The 17209-nt window shown below is 49.4% G+C and overlaps 1 protein-coding gene across 1 annotated transcript in view; it reads right to left on the reverse strand.

Moving 5' to 3' along the window:
* Nucleotides 1-8477, reverse strand: part of LIN28B (lin-28 RNA binding posttranscriptional regulator B) — an 89697-nt gene extending 81220 nt beyond the window's left edge. Inside the window, exon 1 of the mRNA XM_078616213.1 lies at nt 8349-8477. Coding sequence (XP_078472339.1) covers nt 8349-8358 — 10 coding nt within the window. The 5' untranslated portion in view covers nt 8359-8477. The remainder of the gene's footprint in view (nt 1-8348) is intronic.
* Nucleotides 8478-17209: the final 8732 nt, after the last annotated feature.

A 17209-nucleotide genomic window follows, 5' to 3' on the forward strand; every position in this document is an offset into this window, starting at 1 on the left:
GCCTTGCACGGACGCACAAAAGCGCGTGTCGTGACCGCACAACAAAGTGCGCGTTCACTGATTCACCGATTCGAGCGCAATTATCCGTGTACGGCTGTACGCGAAGGGGGGCAAGCACTGCGCTTCGCTGCTTGCGTACACAGAGGCAGGGGGTGGATGGAGTTTGCGTGGCTACACGTCGCTTATAATGCGATTTGCATTTCGGTGTTTGTTAATTAAGAGCCGCTAACAGCGTCAATACAACTCAGAATGTAGTGCGTGTTGATGTATTGTTATTATCCACGAATTTACGACGGTCGTCGAATTTAAACACCGTTAATGGACTTAACAATGTCAAACATATATTGTAGTTTATTAAGTAAAGTAACACTTTATACGTGGTTCCAACACAACGTGAGCTTGGCGAACATACATGACGAACGTCTCGTTGCGTTACACTCGGAATGCTCGGGCCGGGCCATCGGAACATCACCACCACCACCAAACAGAGACCCCCCTCCACCGTGTAGCCTCAACAGACTGTTGGGGACAAGCGGCGCTGCCATAGCGAGCAGCAGGCACCTACGAAGGCCGCCACGACGCACAAGCGGCCGGGCGGCAAACACAACGCGCGGCCGCCTCGTGGACGATGGTGACACGTCGCGCAAGGAACTCATTTGAAGGCCGAGTCGATCTAGGGGTGGCCCAGGACCGCTTCAGATAATCGTCACTGGTGTTGGTGGCCGTGATGGGGCATCGAAGTCGGGTTCCCTTCCTCTGGTTCGTCGCGCAGCGCGCTAACCGCTGCACCACCGCTCCCCGCATGACACCACCACCACCCACTTGGGGGACGCCACGATCACGTCAACTGCACCCCCAAAGCTTTTTAGGCAACATCGCGCCCAGCCCTTGTTTACAATTTCAAGCCACCGTTGTACGACTGTGGTCATGCAACCCAAACTATGGGGCCGTATCGGACCAGGAAAAGCAAAAACTACACAAACTCTGTCTCCCGGGGCCATCTCGTTCAGTGGCTAGCATCGGACCTCGGGCACTGACAATCAACTCCTGGGCCACATTGCTGCCACAGCACAAAGAGTTGGCGCATGATCACAATTCCAGCCCAAACGAGAATCACAACCACCACCACCACCATCATTCATCGTCGTCGTCGTCATCATCGTCGCGATCATTCGCTCGTAATCGTATCTCAGAAAATGGCGCCGCCTGTTGATCGAGTTGAGGAATTATTGAATTTTTTTTAAAAAACATTAATTTCTCGGGAAGATAAAAGACACAGGGACACACACAACAACACCATCACCACCACGCGAGGCAAGCAGCCGCGTTCGGCCTCATGCTCCCACCGGGCCGAATGGACTTCCACCACCACCATCACCACCACCATCATCGTCACCACCACCACACGGACCGGCGCCGTTTCACAATGACGGCGTCCCACATCCCGGCACGCTGTCATCATCATTAGCACGTTCGAGATGAGACACTCACTCACAGACACGCGCACGCGGCTAAGACGTGACACCATCACGAGCATCAACCAGCAACAACGCGCTCGCGAGGAGAGCGACGGGGCCCGCCACCAGCGCGCAGGTATCACTCGCCTCCTCCTCCTGCCAACAACACTCGCCATCCACAACACGCGGACTGTATCCCCTGGGGATGGATGAACACACACACACACGTGTACGCTACAATACACGCGGTAACAACAAACAACCAGCAACAGCAGCAGTAGTAGCCAAGCAAACATCCAAACCACGCAGCATCCAATTCCATTCGCCGTGCGGCGGGAGCGCAGTCCATAGACGAGCGCACAGAGGGGATGCCGGGTTGGTGGGTGGGTGGCGGTGATGATGATGGTGATGATCGTCACGATAGCAACAACAATAACAATAATAACGAGGATGTATTAATAATACCAGCGGCCATCCGCACCGCACTTCCCAGGTCCGGCAGCGGCTGCTCTTCTCCGGAACACGTGCGCGATGCAAAAACAAAAGGAGGAGAGGGAGGGGAGTTGGTGGTGGGATGATGGGGGGGGGTCTTCCTTGCTCCCAATCAGGCGCATTAATTGCGGTGGAACCTCACAGCGCTGCCGGTGTAGATGATCACGAGCAGAACGGGGGGGTGATGGAGGTGAGGATTGAATAAGTTGTCCCTGGAAAACGATGCCTGCAGAAACATGGCGGCTTGTGTGTGTGGTGGTGGTGGAGGGGAGGGAGATCCACACACACGTGGAGAAGCAGCAGCAGCGTGTGTGTGTGTCTTTGTAGTAGCTGTGTCGCGGTTAACGCGCTGGGCTACGCACCCGGTCACCCGAGTTGGATTCCCGCTCGCGGTCAACGCCGGCAACGAATTATGCGAACCGGTCACGGCACTCCCCTAGGTCGACTCAGCCTCGAATGAGTGCCTGGTGCGGTGCGTAAAGAACCGCCACTCGGGAGACGTGGTGCTGGCCACCCACCCCTCGTGTGCCGTACCGGCCTTCATAGGTGCTCCTCGCTAACAGCACTTGCCCCGACAGTCTGTTGAAGCTATACGGGGGACCTTTGTTGTTGTTGGGGGTGGTAACAGAGGTAGTGGTTGATCGCTGCATTGCTGAACTACGACCCCGGCCGTAACCAATCCCAACCGAGGTCGTACTTCTTCCCGTGGCACCTGGTTGCGGGGTTCTTAACACATCAGCACTGTTGGAAGACAAAGGCGGCCGGGCGTGTTGGTGGTATTGGTGTTGGGCACCAACCCACACCCCACCGTAGGTGCGCCGTGCCGGCCTTCAGAAGCGTCTCGCTGTTGTGGCAGCACTTTGCCCCAACAGTTAAAGGCTACACGGGAGAGCTTTGTCTCTGTCCGTACGTGTGAACGACTCGTGGACTCCGCTTGGCTCGTGTTTGATTAGAATGCCTCCCAATTCATTACACAAGACCCGCAATTGTTGTCATGGGCACCCGGGCGAACCGGGGGGATCATTCTCATTCATTCGCTCATTTTCATTCGGTCGCTAAAATTGATTCGGTGATAATCTCGGCCATTCATTCAATCGTCCATTGTCAGCCGATCATCTCGGCAAACTCGTCAATTCATTCGGCCATTCGTTCGTTAAATAATTGACCGGTTGTTGTATTTAGTCACCCATTCATTCATTCGGCGGCTCGTTCATTCATTCGGCGGCTCATTCATTAATCTCTCCAGTCATCGAGGTCATTCGTCCATTAATAATTGACCGGTTGATGTATTTGTCCACTCGTTCATTCATTCATTCGGCGACTCATTCATTCATTCACCCATCTAGGCGGGTCACCTTCCTGTGAATCTTATGTTTGCGACACAACACGAGTGGGATACTGTGGCATAAACATCGCAGTGTCAAGGAGACGTAAACACAGTCTCGCCACCGTCTTCATTGACACGGGCGCACCTTATGTATGACAAATCTGAAGAAAATACAAAAAAATAAAATGTTTCGGGCAACATCCCATTATTTAGGTTGTTACCCAACCACGCATGCATTTCCGCAGTGAAGGTGGTGGCACTTAAGACTTGTACCGCTCAGGGAATCGACTAAATCACTAAAACATCGATTAATGATAATAATAATAATAAGAATGCAGCGGACGAGTTAAAACATCGACTCTTACCTACCACGTTAGCGAGTTTGAAATAGTGTAGTATAAGCCGAGACGAAGATATGTTTGTGTATGAGAATCATTACAGTCTCACCGAGAAGCTCGCGTGCATAATACACAATACTAGTTACTCTTTGTATACCCAGTAAACATGCAACGTTGGCTCAACGTTCCATGTTTGCTAGGATTAGATATGCGTATAGAGTTTAACATGTAGGCTTTCGCGACCAATATCCACGATAAAGGGTTTTTTGCGGTTAGATCGCGTAAATATAATTGTGTCGTTCACACAATTCTGGCAAATCGCCTGATGAAGCTGGTTGTTATCACCAGCGAAACGTCGTACTCAAATAGTAAATGATGTGGCTTAACTATCCAACACACAACCCGGTGTGCCGTACTAGTAACTAATTGGCACATTTCGTTGACGTGTCCAGCCTTACTAATTGGCTGTGTCGGGTGGTGGCTGGCTTAAAGACATATGTACGCAATCTACCCCCAATTTTATTTTTAAATTATTATGAACGCATAGAGCTGTGGGATTGATGATCCAATGGGACCGGTGTTTGGCACATTTCCTTGTGAATTAATACGGGCGAGCAGATGAGAAATTCGATTTCCCGGCCACGGTTAGCATCAGTGGCGATTGCGATTTGAATTGGGTCACGCACGGCGCTTCCACACCCACCCCCCTCCCTTGCTCGCTCACCAACCACGGCACTGACCGGCGCGGTGAAGTATGGTCAAACAAGCCCTCCTCCCACGATCAACACGGCATGGCCGAGAGCCTACCTTCAGCAGTGGCTTGACAAAGGACTCACGTATGCATCATGTCACAAGTAACAGTACACAGACGGAGCAGTGTGTAGAATAAACTCTGTGGCGTAAACACATTTGGTCACCGTTATTCATCACTTTGCCACGTTTTAAAAGTGGGTCCTCATACCGCTCCGCGTGGCTTTATTTACGTAGCCGACATAGGCACCTTACTCGGCAAACGGTAGCTTTGCTGATGAGCACCAAAAATACCAAAACCACCGCGTGCTAGTCCCTTGTGTGTTGTTATTGTTGTTGTTACAACCGTCGCTGCGACGTGCTGTGGGGGGGTACACGTGCTTCATTTTTGTTGTATTCACATTATCATTGCGGACGAAGACGATGAGAACAATCATGTACGAACGATTCTACTGCCGGGCGAATTCGGGTCCTCTCCGCGGTGTGCGAGTCATAGGGGTTGCTCCACCATGCTCGACCATGCTTCACTTTGGCTCAACGAGATTTGGTGAAGGAGGAGGCTATGGGGGTGGCGGGTTAACCCAGGCCCGCCTTCGATACCAACTCGCCGCTGACGTGAGCCGTGACAGGGGAGTCGAACTCACGCCGCGGGTTTGAGAACGCAGTGGCGCGCTCACCGTTGAGCTCACCTTTTCCCCTCCACGAACGCGCATCCGATTCACCCCAATGAAAGACTGCCACAGACAGCCGCATGGAGTCCCTAACGGGTTACAATCCAGATAAGGGGTTGGCGTGCCATCTGACTATTAAGCGGTTTTTTTGTTGTTCATTGAGCGATAGCTCATTAATTAAACGCACCTGTTTTCATTGTAGCCACAGATCACCGAAGATGCGGCAAATCCCACACACACAAAGACAACGACCCCGCAAATAGCAATAACAACAGACTGTTGGGGCAAGTGCTGTTAGCGAGCATCTCTGAAGGCCGGCACGGCACACGAGGCGGCGGATGGCCAGCACCACGCCTAGCCGCCTTTGTCTCCCTAGTGGCGATGTTTTTACGCACCGCACCAGGTACTCATTCGAGGCTGAGTCGACACACACAACCACGCCGTATTGCAGCCAAGGAGATGGTCTTGCGGATGACACGGAAGCCATAAATGGCGGCGGTGTCGGCTTCGGAAGGAGGCCTTCATCCAGCAGTGGATTTATCAGTGGTTGATGATGATGATGTTGTTGATGCATCAGTGGTGTATTGACGACTCTGAATAATGGATACCTACTTCCTCGTTATAATTATAGATGTTGGTGGTGACTGGGGTGGAATGTTTATACGTTGAAACAGTGTTTCGTTGTGACGCAATGTGAGTATGTCAAGATGATAACAAACACGATACTTAAAGCGGAACAACGTGCAAACATTCGCCTGTCTATCGATGGTTTACATTTTGTCTACGCATTTGGCGAGGGATACTCGGAGGAGGGTTGTCGACCCACATACTTCACCGCGCTGGTTCGTGCGGCTTTGTGGAGGTGTGGAATGTGATGATGGTGATGATGATTATTATTGCTGTGCACGGGAAGAGGAAGTTATGTAATGTTACGTCGCCTGCTTGAAATCATTGTGACCACGCATTGCATAACGGCTCATCATTTTACCCCGAGCATTGAACATATACGGTTACAGGCCCAAACCTCGACATTGCAGTACTCCAAAAAGTAATGTAGGCGACGTGGTGTATATAGAAATGTAACGTGAAAATTATGCATTTTTTTAAAATAGCACAACATTTGAATTTGGCTTCACCAGCGCGGGTGAAATGTGGTCAAATGACCCGCCACGATCGCCTCGCGACGTCGACTGTCCCTCATCCAGCAGTGGATTAACAAAGGCGGCTGTGTGTGTGTAACGTCGTGCATATTTATCCACATTTATAATATCGTGTTAAAAAAACACATTTTGGTTCAATAATCTACGGCTTGTAAGGGCCTGTGTGTGTCCGCAATGACGTTCGCTGATGACGATCGCTTGTGTTGTGATCGAAACGTCGTTGTTTTTGGTTTATTTTATTTTAATTAATTTTAACCCATCTAAGTGACTTTAGCGAAGAATATGCGTATACAAATGTTTACGGTCAACACAACCTCGAGATGGGGAATTAACGCAGAACCAAATACAACGCGTCTGTACCTCGAATGTGATTATTGACACGTTGAATTGTCTACATGAAGTAAATAAAATATATCTTGATGCTGTGTGTGTATATATATACGAAAATATAAATATCTCTTGCATGGATCGTGAGGTTGTGGCGAAGACCTAAGGGATGTATTCATCCTGCAGTGGATTCACTCATGGCTGATGCTGATGATGTATGGCACAGTATCTTTGTGAACAAAGTGTGTATAAAGCATTCACATGGCTTTTTTTTGTTTTATTTTACTTTCATTAATTTTAATGTTTTACCTACGTGACTTTACCGAAAAAACCTAAGAATATGAATCATTGCAGTCACGAAAGCTTCAAATCTAGAATTCACATGGCTCTATTTTCTTGCGTTCCGTTTGCGACGCATTCGCGCCCCGTGCAATGGTTTTGTTGTCATTTTTTGGAGCTCATCAGCAAAGCTTTCATTCCCCCATTGCACTCGTGCTGCTGGGACTCATCAATAAAGGTGGTTCACGTTATCGGCGCGGTTCATTGTTTATCGCTATCCACGACGCAACGACATCAACGCGCGCGTATAACGCAGCCGTGAAGGCGTGAATAATCATCGGTACAATTTCGGAGGGATGGGCCGAATGCAAAAATATTCGCACCGCCACGCAACATCTTGAGAGAAGAACCGACGTCGCGTAATAATTGGTCACGAATATTGGGGAAAGCGCCCATTTCGGCCACGGCTCCGGACGACTGGGTTTTCATTCGCACGTGGATTTTGTGTTTTGAATCGGGGAGCAAATCGTGGCGATTATTTCGCGGTGTGTGTGTGTGACGCGGGGTAGGTGGGTCGGTGGTTACACGCAGTATCGTTAAATTGGTTCTCGAATATATACGGCGCAATCATTGTTTCGGTTATCTTCAACATTTAGAGAGGCTGTAACGTTGCTCCCTGCCCCACACCTCCCCCACTTGGGTTATCGCAAGATTATACTCGCGACGCGGATTCCAATTAGGGTTAATTGTCAATTGGTATACGCTGACATTTTTTAAAAACCTCCAAATTCAAGCAATACACCGGTGACATTATACGATTACAGTTTGCATATACTACAGCACTGTAGGGAACTGCCTTCACATATTTACGAAACAAAGCTCGTTCGAATGATTAATTATAACTATCATCTTATGTTATTGCTTTTACGACTGTCTTACCGTGTTATAGCACTACGTCTTCATTTATTCATAATATTGAGACTGTATAAAATACCGTTTATGCACGTTTTATATTACTAGCCAGACAAAACCAAATTCAGCAAAGCGTCGCTGCTTCGCTTCCTATTCTTGTTACACTTGTCAAAAGCAATGACATTTTCGCCTCTGAGCTGATGATGGCAGTTCAAATCCACGGCTCTTCTGAATCCGCACGCAACGGCCATTGAGCGGGCACGTAACATCCACACCGCCCACGTGTGATACATCACAGAGGTCTGCCTATACCTTCCCAAAAAACCACGCGCGCACACACACAGCGCAACAATAGCTCCCCGTGTGCCTCCCGCGGTCGGTGTTTCATTTCTGACTTTACTCAACAGCAACAATAACAGCAACAATAATAGCAACAGCAGGGCAAGCAGTATTAACCCGACACAGAAGCGCACACACACATACACGGGACCTGGCGAAAATGTCACACCCTCCATACAGTATGTAAAAATAACATTCGCCCTAAAATCGGCGTATATTCTGCTATTCGCCCGTAACCCGTTCCAAAACGGACCAAAATAAAACGTCAAATAAAAATATAAGAGCAAGCGATTCACCTTCGGCCATGGTATCCCGTCGGCCCTGCGCCCGCGTGGTCTATAGAATGCACTTCCAGCGCGCGAGCGATGAGGCTTGAGAAAAGGCACAAAAGAGGCTTCAGCTAAGCGGGTGGTCAGCACATTGGTCAGCCGTCCGGCAACCCCGAGTCGCCATGGCCAGAGGGTGGGTCGGGACGGGGCAAAGGCGGGGGGAGGGAGGGGGGGCTCACGTGGGGGCGGGGCCGTGGCGGTGTTGGTGGGTGGGGGGGGTTGTGCTACGCTTGGGATATCCATGCCCAACAACCGTTCGCAACCTCCTGCATTGTGCGCCCCCACCCATCCACCCTTCCTCCTCCTCTACCTCCCCTCTCTCATCCCCCCCGCCCGCTCAACTCCCCACCTCCTCCTACATCTTTCCTCCCCCCCATCCACCACCACCACGAACCGCCCCCCCCCACCCCCTAACGCACCTCCCCACAACCACCTCTTGTGCCACGTGACACGCAATTACATGCCTTTTGGCTGGCAATTATACATTCCAGTCCAGCGGGCGCCTGGCGACTGACTACCGATGGGGGGGGGGGGGTGGTTGTCATGTGCCAGTCCAATAATCGATTGGCAGAGCCATTATTCAAATACGCGGACGCACACGTTTTGGCCAGCTTGGGGCCAGTCCGGCCCAGTGTCGCTCAGCAATTGGGAACCTCGTTCACCCCCCACACTCCTCTGTGTAGTGGGGGCGAGCGGTGGCGCAGTGGTTGGCTCACTGCGTTCGATTCCCAACCCCCAGCTGCGAACATCGGTGATATATATTTGATATTTGAAACGGTCCTGGGCTCACTGCGCTCCGTACCACGCGTCACCTGAGTTCGATTCCCGCCCGCGGCTGCTAACATCAGTGATATATTTGACGTCTGAATGTGACCTGGGCTTCCTCCCAGATCGACTCATTGTTACAAAAAAAGAAGAAATACCCACCTGGTGAGATGGTGGAACACCATGAGTGGGGGCCCCACAGGACCCACTGGGGTGTGGTGTGTGCCACACGCCGTTCCGATCTTCGTAGGCACTCACAAATAATGAATCTGTTAAAGGTTACACGAGGTGTATTCGCCTTTGTGTGTGTGTGTGAGGCTAGAGAGGAGATGTGTTCAGAAAATGTATCTTACATCGGAGGAATCCGATGAGCTATGAAGCTCTTTTTATTCGGGAGGGTTTGAAGCCGATTAGAAATGCCGATGACCGGTGCCAGCGGCTGTGAAGATGGAGGAGGCTCGTTGAAGGACGCTCCTGGGCAGATGGAGGCAGTCGCCATCCAACAACAACAACGGAGGAGGGAGAGGCGGGTAAAACGCAGTGATCTGCCACAGCGAGGAGCATGGTCTGTGCATCTGCCAGTGATATCAACAATTCACCCACGACACCTGGATCTGTCTCGCGACCTCCTGCCGGTCTGAAAGTGCACCTAGCCTGGCACAATCGCTGTGGTGACGTCACCGTCTCTTCGCGGAAAATGGCTGCTGCTGCTGCTGTTGTTGTTGTGTGCTAACGGATCGGTAGCGTAGCGGGTAGGGCGCTGCGCTACGAACACGGCGACCCAAGTTCGATTCCCGCTTACACCTAGGTCGACTCAGGCTCAAATGAGTACCTGGTGCGGTGTGTAAACATCACGACTGGGGGAGACAAAGGCGGCCGGGCGTGGCGTTGGCCACCCACCCCTTTCGTGTCGCCGTGCCGGCCATCATAGGTGCTACTCGCTAACAGCACTTGCCCCAACAGTCTGTTACAGGCTACACGAGGAGAGGGGGGTGGTGGCGAATCTTTGTCTTGCTAATGGGCACGCCCTGCAGCTGTCCACCTTCCCTCGAGCACATCAATGGGCCAAATACACAGAAAAGATCATCATCGTCGTCATCCCGTGTGGCCACAGCGCTGTCGCCAAGAGCGCTGTGAAGCGAGCTTCCTATGGAGGGGTCAGCGCAGCGCGCCACGTGGAGCGGCGGTGTGGCCACAATACAAACTACAGCGATACCAGGTACTCGTTTGAGACCGAATCGACGTAGCGGAGGACCCGGGGTTTGGGTGCGGTTCGGTTGTGGGTTTACCCCGGTCAATGCGGGGGGTTCGTTTTGTGCGATTTCGCGTATATACGTCAAACATATTTCTACCCAAAATTCGCTTGGTGCGGTTCGGATTCACCGACGTGCGTTCGACGACGCGATTCGGACGTGGGACAACATTGCGTGGACTAGACTCTATGCGCTACTTTGTTTGTTGTTATAACGCATATACCGTACCGCTTAATATCGAGCGAAACTTGTGTTCAACCGAGATTGGCCACGAGCCGAAATCTAACTCGGGTCGCATGCAGTGAAATACAGGGTGCTTCAAAAAACTGTTAACACTTCTGAGAATGTTGCAACAATGCCACAAGAAATGTGTTGCTTCCGGGCTCTGGAGACCACCTGGAGAAGATTCCAGGCACGCGTTGACAATGATGGCGAACAAGTGGAGACTCGTTGACTTTTTGAAGCTATTAACATACATTTGTTATCATGTTACACTGTATTATCCGTTCTTCTTCCATTAAAGACGATCGTCCCATATAAGCGTGAACATTTTTTGTAGCACCCTGTAAATATCCCATAACAACACCACTACTACGACTACACACTACCGTTCTTGCCGACACAAACATCTCAATGAATGGGCAACGTTAATTGTTGTTGTTCATCCTCGTGATGCATTGAGCGGTGGGTGATGGGTGGAGGCTACTGGGAAGTTGGAGGCAGTGGCCCTCCAGCAACAGCGGGGGGCAGATGAGCGACCACTCACAACAATGAGCGGAGCACCGGGCGGATAAAATACCGCGAGTTGGCACAGTAGGGGGTACAGCTGGTGCATCTGCCGGTCATCTCAGTCAGCCAACCCATGGCACTTGCTGGGTCTGTCCCGAGACCTCCTCCTGTCAGCAGCGAGCCCTCGACACTTCCCGTGGCAGCCTCAAAGTGCACCTGGCCTGGCACAGGCGCCTTGCGGACGTCACCGTCACTTAGTGGAGAAATGGCGGTTGTTATTGGTGGGTGGCGTTTCGAGTCGTGCGTGAATTCGTGGTCTTCTGGCGCGCTCTTGTTAACGCGTGAAGCGGGAGCGGCAGGAGGAGGAGGAGGCTGGCGGGCGTGGAGGATTGACCGATGGGGGATGGGTTTGGTCAGAGCTGGTCACACATGGAGGCTTGCCTGGAACCAAACCTCCTAGCCACCGCCATCTTCATCACCACCACCACGACCGCTACCTCCCTTCCGTGGCGTGGTCACTGAAACCAGCGTGGGTCAGCTTTAGAGGGGGAGGGGTAACAACAAGGCGGCAGTGGTGGCGGCGGTGTTTGAGAGTTGTTGACAAACAGCGGGAATTTAAAAAAAGTATCACGCGAATTGTAAATGTTGTGGGTTTAATCTCCAACGCACCGGCGTGTACTGATCTAGTAACGAATTGGCACGTTTTGTTTACGTGACGAACCTCACCAATTGGCTGTGTCGGGTGGTGGCGGGTTTTAACGACACATTCATATCTACACGGGCTCACACCAAACACCTCTCTATTGCGGATAATATTTTTGGCAAAAGCCTGCTATGCGTTAAACCCAAAAATAAATCAGTTTCAATGTGAATGTATGTTTTAGTTCATCGGCCTATTGTTCCTCCAGCACGATGTGCGTGTTTGTTTTGTTTGCACGTGTCGCCAGGACGTCGCTTGACGATGTCTCCGTGCCGATTATAATTATAGTCTCGACCAAACATGTTGGCGAGTAATCGATTAGGCGTGCAAGCCGCTGGCGGTAAAGCCCGGATTTAGCCTGGTAACATGCCAAGGCGAGGCAGTCCGCAAAGAACCACATCGCAAGCCTCACCGTCGAGACTTAAACCTTCACAATCGTCACTATTCGATCACAATTCAGAACTAATTACATCGAATTTGTTTATGTTCATGAATCGATTGTCATAAGCGCGTACTTTGCGTTTTTTTTCTCTCTTTCCGGCTCGCGAGACGGAAGCGTACGAAGATGCCCGTGCAGCAACAAGCAAGGCTGGGAGTCTGCCCATTCATAAAAAAAAAATACATTCTCCCGCAAACACACGTGGTCGCTTTGTCAATGGACGCACCAACGCCTTGCGTTTAACACACGAGCGGTCACCAACAAAGGGCAAAGATCCCCCACCCATATAGCCTTAGCAGACTGTTAGGGCAAGTGCTGTTAGCGAGCACCTATGAAGGCCGGCAACGGTACAAAAGGGAGTGGTGGGGTGGTCAACACCACGCCCGGCCGCATTTGTCTCCCCCAGTGGCGATGTTTACACATCTCACCCGCGTACACATTTGAGGCTGAGTCGACCTAGGGGAGGCGCAGGACCGGTTCAGATAATCGTCACTGGTATTGTCCGTGAGCGGGAATCGAACCCGGGTCGCTGGGTTCGTAGCGCAGCGCGCTGACCGCTACACACACAAACATAGACACGTTTTTGGCTTTATAGATACACATACTATACATACACGTATACCTACACACACGTAATAACGTATGCATGTGCTTACGTATGCGGTACCTACTTACGTGTGTCTATAAATGTATATGGGTGTATATACACATACGTATACGTATGTGTGTTTGTATACAGTATACGTACGCATGTACACATACGTTGTATATCCACACACATACGTATATGTGTCTTTACAAATGTGTACATATGTACGTGTCTCTACACACGTGTGTATGTACACGTATACGTATGTGTGTTTATATGTACGAGTGTATGTATATATCTATATAAACACTCAATGAAATAATATTCGAACACACCAACATGTCAGCTAAATCAACAAACACAAACTTAAAACGTGTACATGTATATTTGTGTAAACACGTGTGTTGGGTTTCCCTGATTTGTATTCAAATGAAATGAGAGATATTTCCCCTTTGAGATGCGTTGTTTGTGGTGGTGGTGGTGGGAGCGGTGGGACAGTGGTTAACGTGCTGCTATTAACCTCGGCAATTCCGAGTTCGATTCCTAGCCACGTTGGCTGACATCTGTGGCGAGTGATATCAGAGCCGGCTTTGACTTCCCTTCTCCACCAGGCTCTTCAACAACCGACACTCAGGGTGGTGAAGTATGGTCAATCGCCCCCCCCCCATTCTCATTCCCCTACTGGGGAGGCCTCCATGCATTGGGTTCGTTGGGAATGGTCATATTGTAACAAAGTTTGTGTTTTATATTTTTCAACGTCGACATTTTAAAAATAGTTTCGCATTTTGCCATTCATTTGCCCCTTTGAGCATCGCGAGGCTGATTGGCACGTGGTTTAAAGTCTGTCCGGTGTTGTCGACCCCTTACCGTGTGCATGTGTTAAATAAAGACCAACAAACAAACGCTGAGCCGACGACATTTTCATCTTCACGGTACAAATGCCTCTGTGCTATTGCGCTCGATGACAGGAACATGTTCACGCGCTAAATGTTCAGCAGCTAAATGCTCCTGTCGAGGTCTGCGACTCGCCACGACGAGAAGGCTTCAGGCGTTTTGGTTTAGCCATATTTGATTCTTGTAGTACAGAGTTAGACTGTTAACTTTAATCTAAATTGTCTTATGGTTGTTATTGTTTGACTTGCATCACTCTGGGATTTTTGCACACAGCGTTGATATACGGTGCTTTTTCTGGAAGATGTTGCTGTTTTTTTCCTGGATTTTTCAGTTTTTCTAGTCACTTTAAGATGTTTCTTGTTCATGTTTTTGTTTGTTGCTGTTGCACCCGATTCAAGAGCCGCATGGCTCACAGGGCTATACCAAATAAATTAAACTGAAACTGAGAGTTCGTGTCGTTTGCTATTCCTCTTTCGTAGGCGTAGCGCAGGCGACAATGTTTTTGTACACATGCATGTTGATCTTCTTTCGCACCGTACGTACCCAATCGTGCTAATCGAAGGTTCTACTTCATGGTCCCATCGTTTGGGCTATAAAATCGTATTCGTGCACATCTCCTGCGCATTCCTATTGAAACGCACAGCCACATTTCACTCGGCGGTTTGTATACGTATCATCTGAAATAAACACGTGTTTACATATACACACATATATATAAACCGAAGAGGTAATTCAACTATAGACACCCCATCACAAAGAGCACCGGTTTCTATACGGCGGTCAGAGGGGTAAACCATCTGATTAGGTCAAAGGTAGTGGGATGCCTCCTAATCCGACCGCCCAGATTGGCCGCTGAGACAATTATAAGCCAACCACCCCAAATCCAAAGATCCCCTGTAGAGCCCTTTAACATCGTCTTGGGGCAAGTGGGATGGGTGGTCAGCAACCACGCAAGCGCGGCCGTCTTTGTCTCTCCAGAGATGATGTTTACACACAAAACCAGTTTATTATTATAATTGTTTTAGTCTGAGTCGAATTAGGCGAGGGCCCATGACTGGTTCAGATTTATCGTCGCTGGTGTTGGCCATGAGCGGGAATCAAACTCGTTCGTCGTCGGTTTGGTAGTGCAGCGCGCTAACCGCTGCGCCACCGCTCCTCACAACCACCGCACACACAGACACGCACACGCCGAATTCCTCGTGCCTGGGTCGGGTCAAAATTAAACACGCGGGCTGTCTTGAAACTGGACACATTCTTCAAATAACACCGTGGCTTGAAAAGAAAACAAAATATATAATAGGCGACGTTTCGAGCAATGGCCCCTTTTCACAGGACGTACAATTGTCGAGCTTTATTTGCGTTTGTTCACTGCGCTCGTGCTCCACCGATTTCGCGACAACAGCAGCGTCGCCAGATAAATTGTTTACAAAACAGAATACGATTATTGAACACAACAAATGTAAGCAAAAATGGAGTTCTGTCTCCGCAATGTATTTATTTTTACGTTGAAAAAAAAAATCTGTGCCTAGAGTATCCTGGCTGCCTGCTGGCTGGGCTCCTGCCCACCCCAACAGTAACTCTGTTGTTGTTGTTGTTGTTAGTGGCTTGCCGCGGGCCGTTGTCACCGAAACGAGCTGGGTAACTGGCTACACGGGATATTTTATTTTTTACCGTGGAACAAATAAACCATTGAGTTTGAATAAAACTTCGGAATAAGACGTTCGGAACTCAAAATAATAATAATAGCGACGCCTAACTAGGTGGGAGTAACGAATACTGGACATCTGTAGAAGTAACTTCTACTGGACATGTATGAAAAAGAGCTGCATAGCTAATCGGATTCCTCCGATAGTCTAAATAAAGATTCCGATTCTGAATACGGAAGACTGACCACGGTTCAATAAAAAATTCTGTCACTTCTTTGGAATTTGTGCTCCTATAAATGTAAATATTTCGCCAGAATATTGTTAAATTCTAGAGAATGTATATATATATTAACTTACAGTACGTATTATCTTGGCATTTTATTTTCAGATAAATACGCATGATACGCGTAATACTGCTGAGTACAGAAATGTGAGAAGAGCGTGAAAATTACAGCAAAAAATTACAATTAAATGTCGTTCTCTACGACTACATTACATATATTGTTTTTTTAAAATAGAGTTTTATTTCATCAGTCTATTTAATGATTGCCTTTCCAGATCAATATTATTCCAGGAGCATAATGGTGAAGCCCACAGGGCCCTTTTTAAATCCTTTATATTAAGTTCACTTGCGTGCTTGCTTGCTTATGACCGTGCAAATCTTTCGGTCGTTTTTTAACCCACTTCCCGTGATCCAATCGAGCTGACATTTTGCACACAGACTCGTTGTGCGTGACAATGTATTTTCGTGAAAAATTTTGTTCGTAAATTTTACACTTTTTAGGAAAAAATAAATTATATTTAATTACCAATTGCTTAATGGTGGCAGCCATTCATCAGACCCATAGGTGGCAGCCATCTCAAGCCAGAGGACGAGAGGACTCTAGCCGCCACGCATATTAAGGATTTATAGTGAAAAACTTTGTTTTTACGGGTTAATTTTTAGGGTTTCGACCTGGGTTTCCCGTCGTCTTACCAACCTACTCCCCCCATTCAATTGCAAAGCAAACTCGTTCCGCGCTGCACGCACCAGATGATTGTTAAACACGTCCCACGTGACGAGCTGAGCAATTAACGCTGCCTGCGTCACGTGGAACATGTGCACACAGACATATATCCCCCGTATAGTCTTAACAAACTGTTGGGGCAAGTGCTGCCAGCGAGCACCTATAAAGGCCGGAACGGTACACGAGGGGGTGGGTGGCCAGCACCACGCCCGACCGCCTTTGTCTCCCCAGCGGCGATGTTTACACCGCACCAGGTACTCATTTCAGGCTGAGTCGACCTAGGGGAGGCCCAGGACCGGTTCGGATAATCGTCACTGGTGTTGGCCGTGAGCGGGAATCGAACCCGGGTCGCCAGGTTCATAGCGCAGCGCGCTAACCGCTACACTACCGCTCCCCACACGTGTATATGCACACACACACACACGTGGGATACGTGTACAGTTTACGCACCCGGAGAGCTCAATCGTGATTTGAATCGACTCTCTATTGAAGCAGACGGCGTCGATTGCTTTTACTGCGTCACGTGCATCTTGTTTAACAATCATCTGGCGCGTGCAGCGCCCGATAAAGAGACGGAGCGTGGTGGTGGTGTGCCGTGAGGACTGGAGTTTGCGAGAGCCTGGTTTAGACCGTCACGGGCTCCCATTAACAGACTCATGCTTGCTACACCGTGTGACCCTGGAAAGTACATCACTTTGTACCGTATATTAACTTACGGTGCGGTTGTTTCAATTATAAAGTCTAGGAATGGGTATGTGGAAATAAAATACAAGTCTCGGGAATACATATATATATAAACATTAAGT

Source organism: Lampetra planeri, chromosome 50, assembly GCF_965212315.1.
Source record: "Lampetra planeri chromosome 50, kcLamPlan1.2.h2, whole genome shotgun sequence".
In the NCBI taxonomy this organism is placed as follows: domain Eukaryota; kingdom Metazoa; phylum Chordata; class Hyperoartia; order Petromyzontiformes; family Petromyzontidae; genus Lampetra; species Lampetra planeri.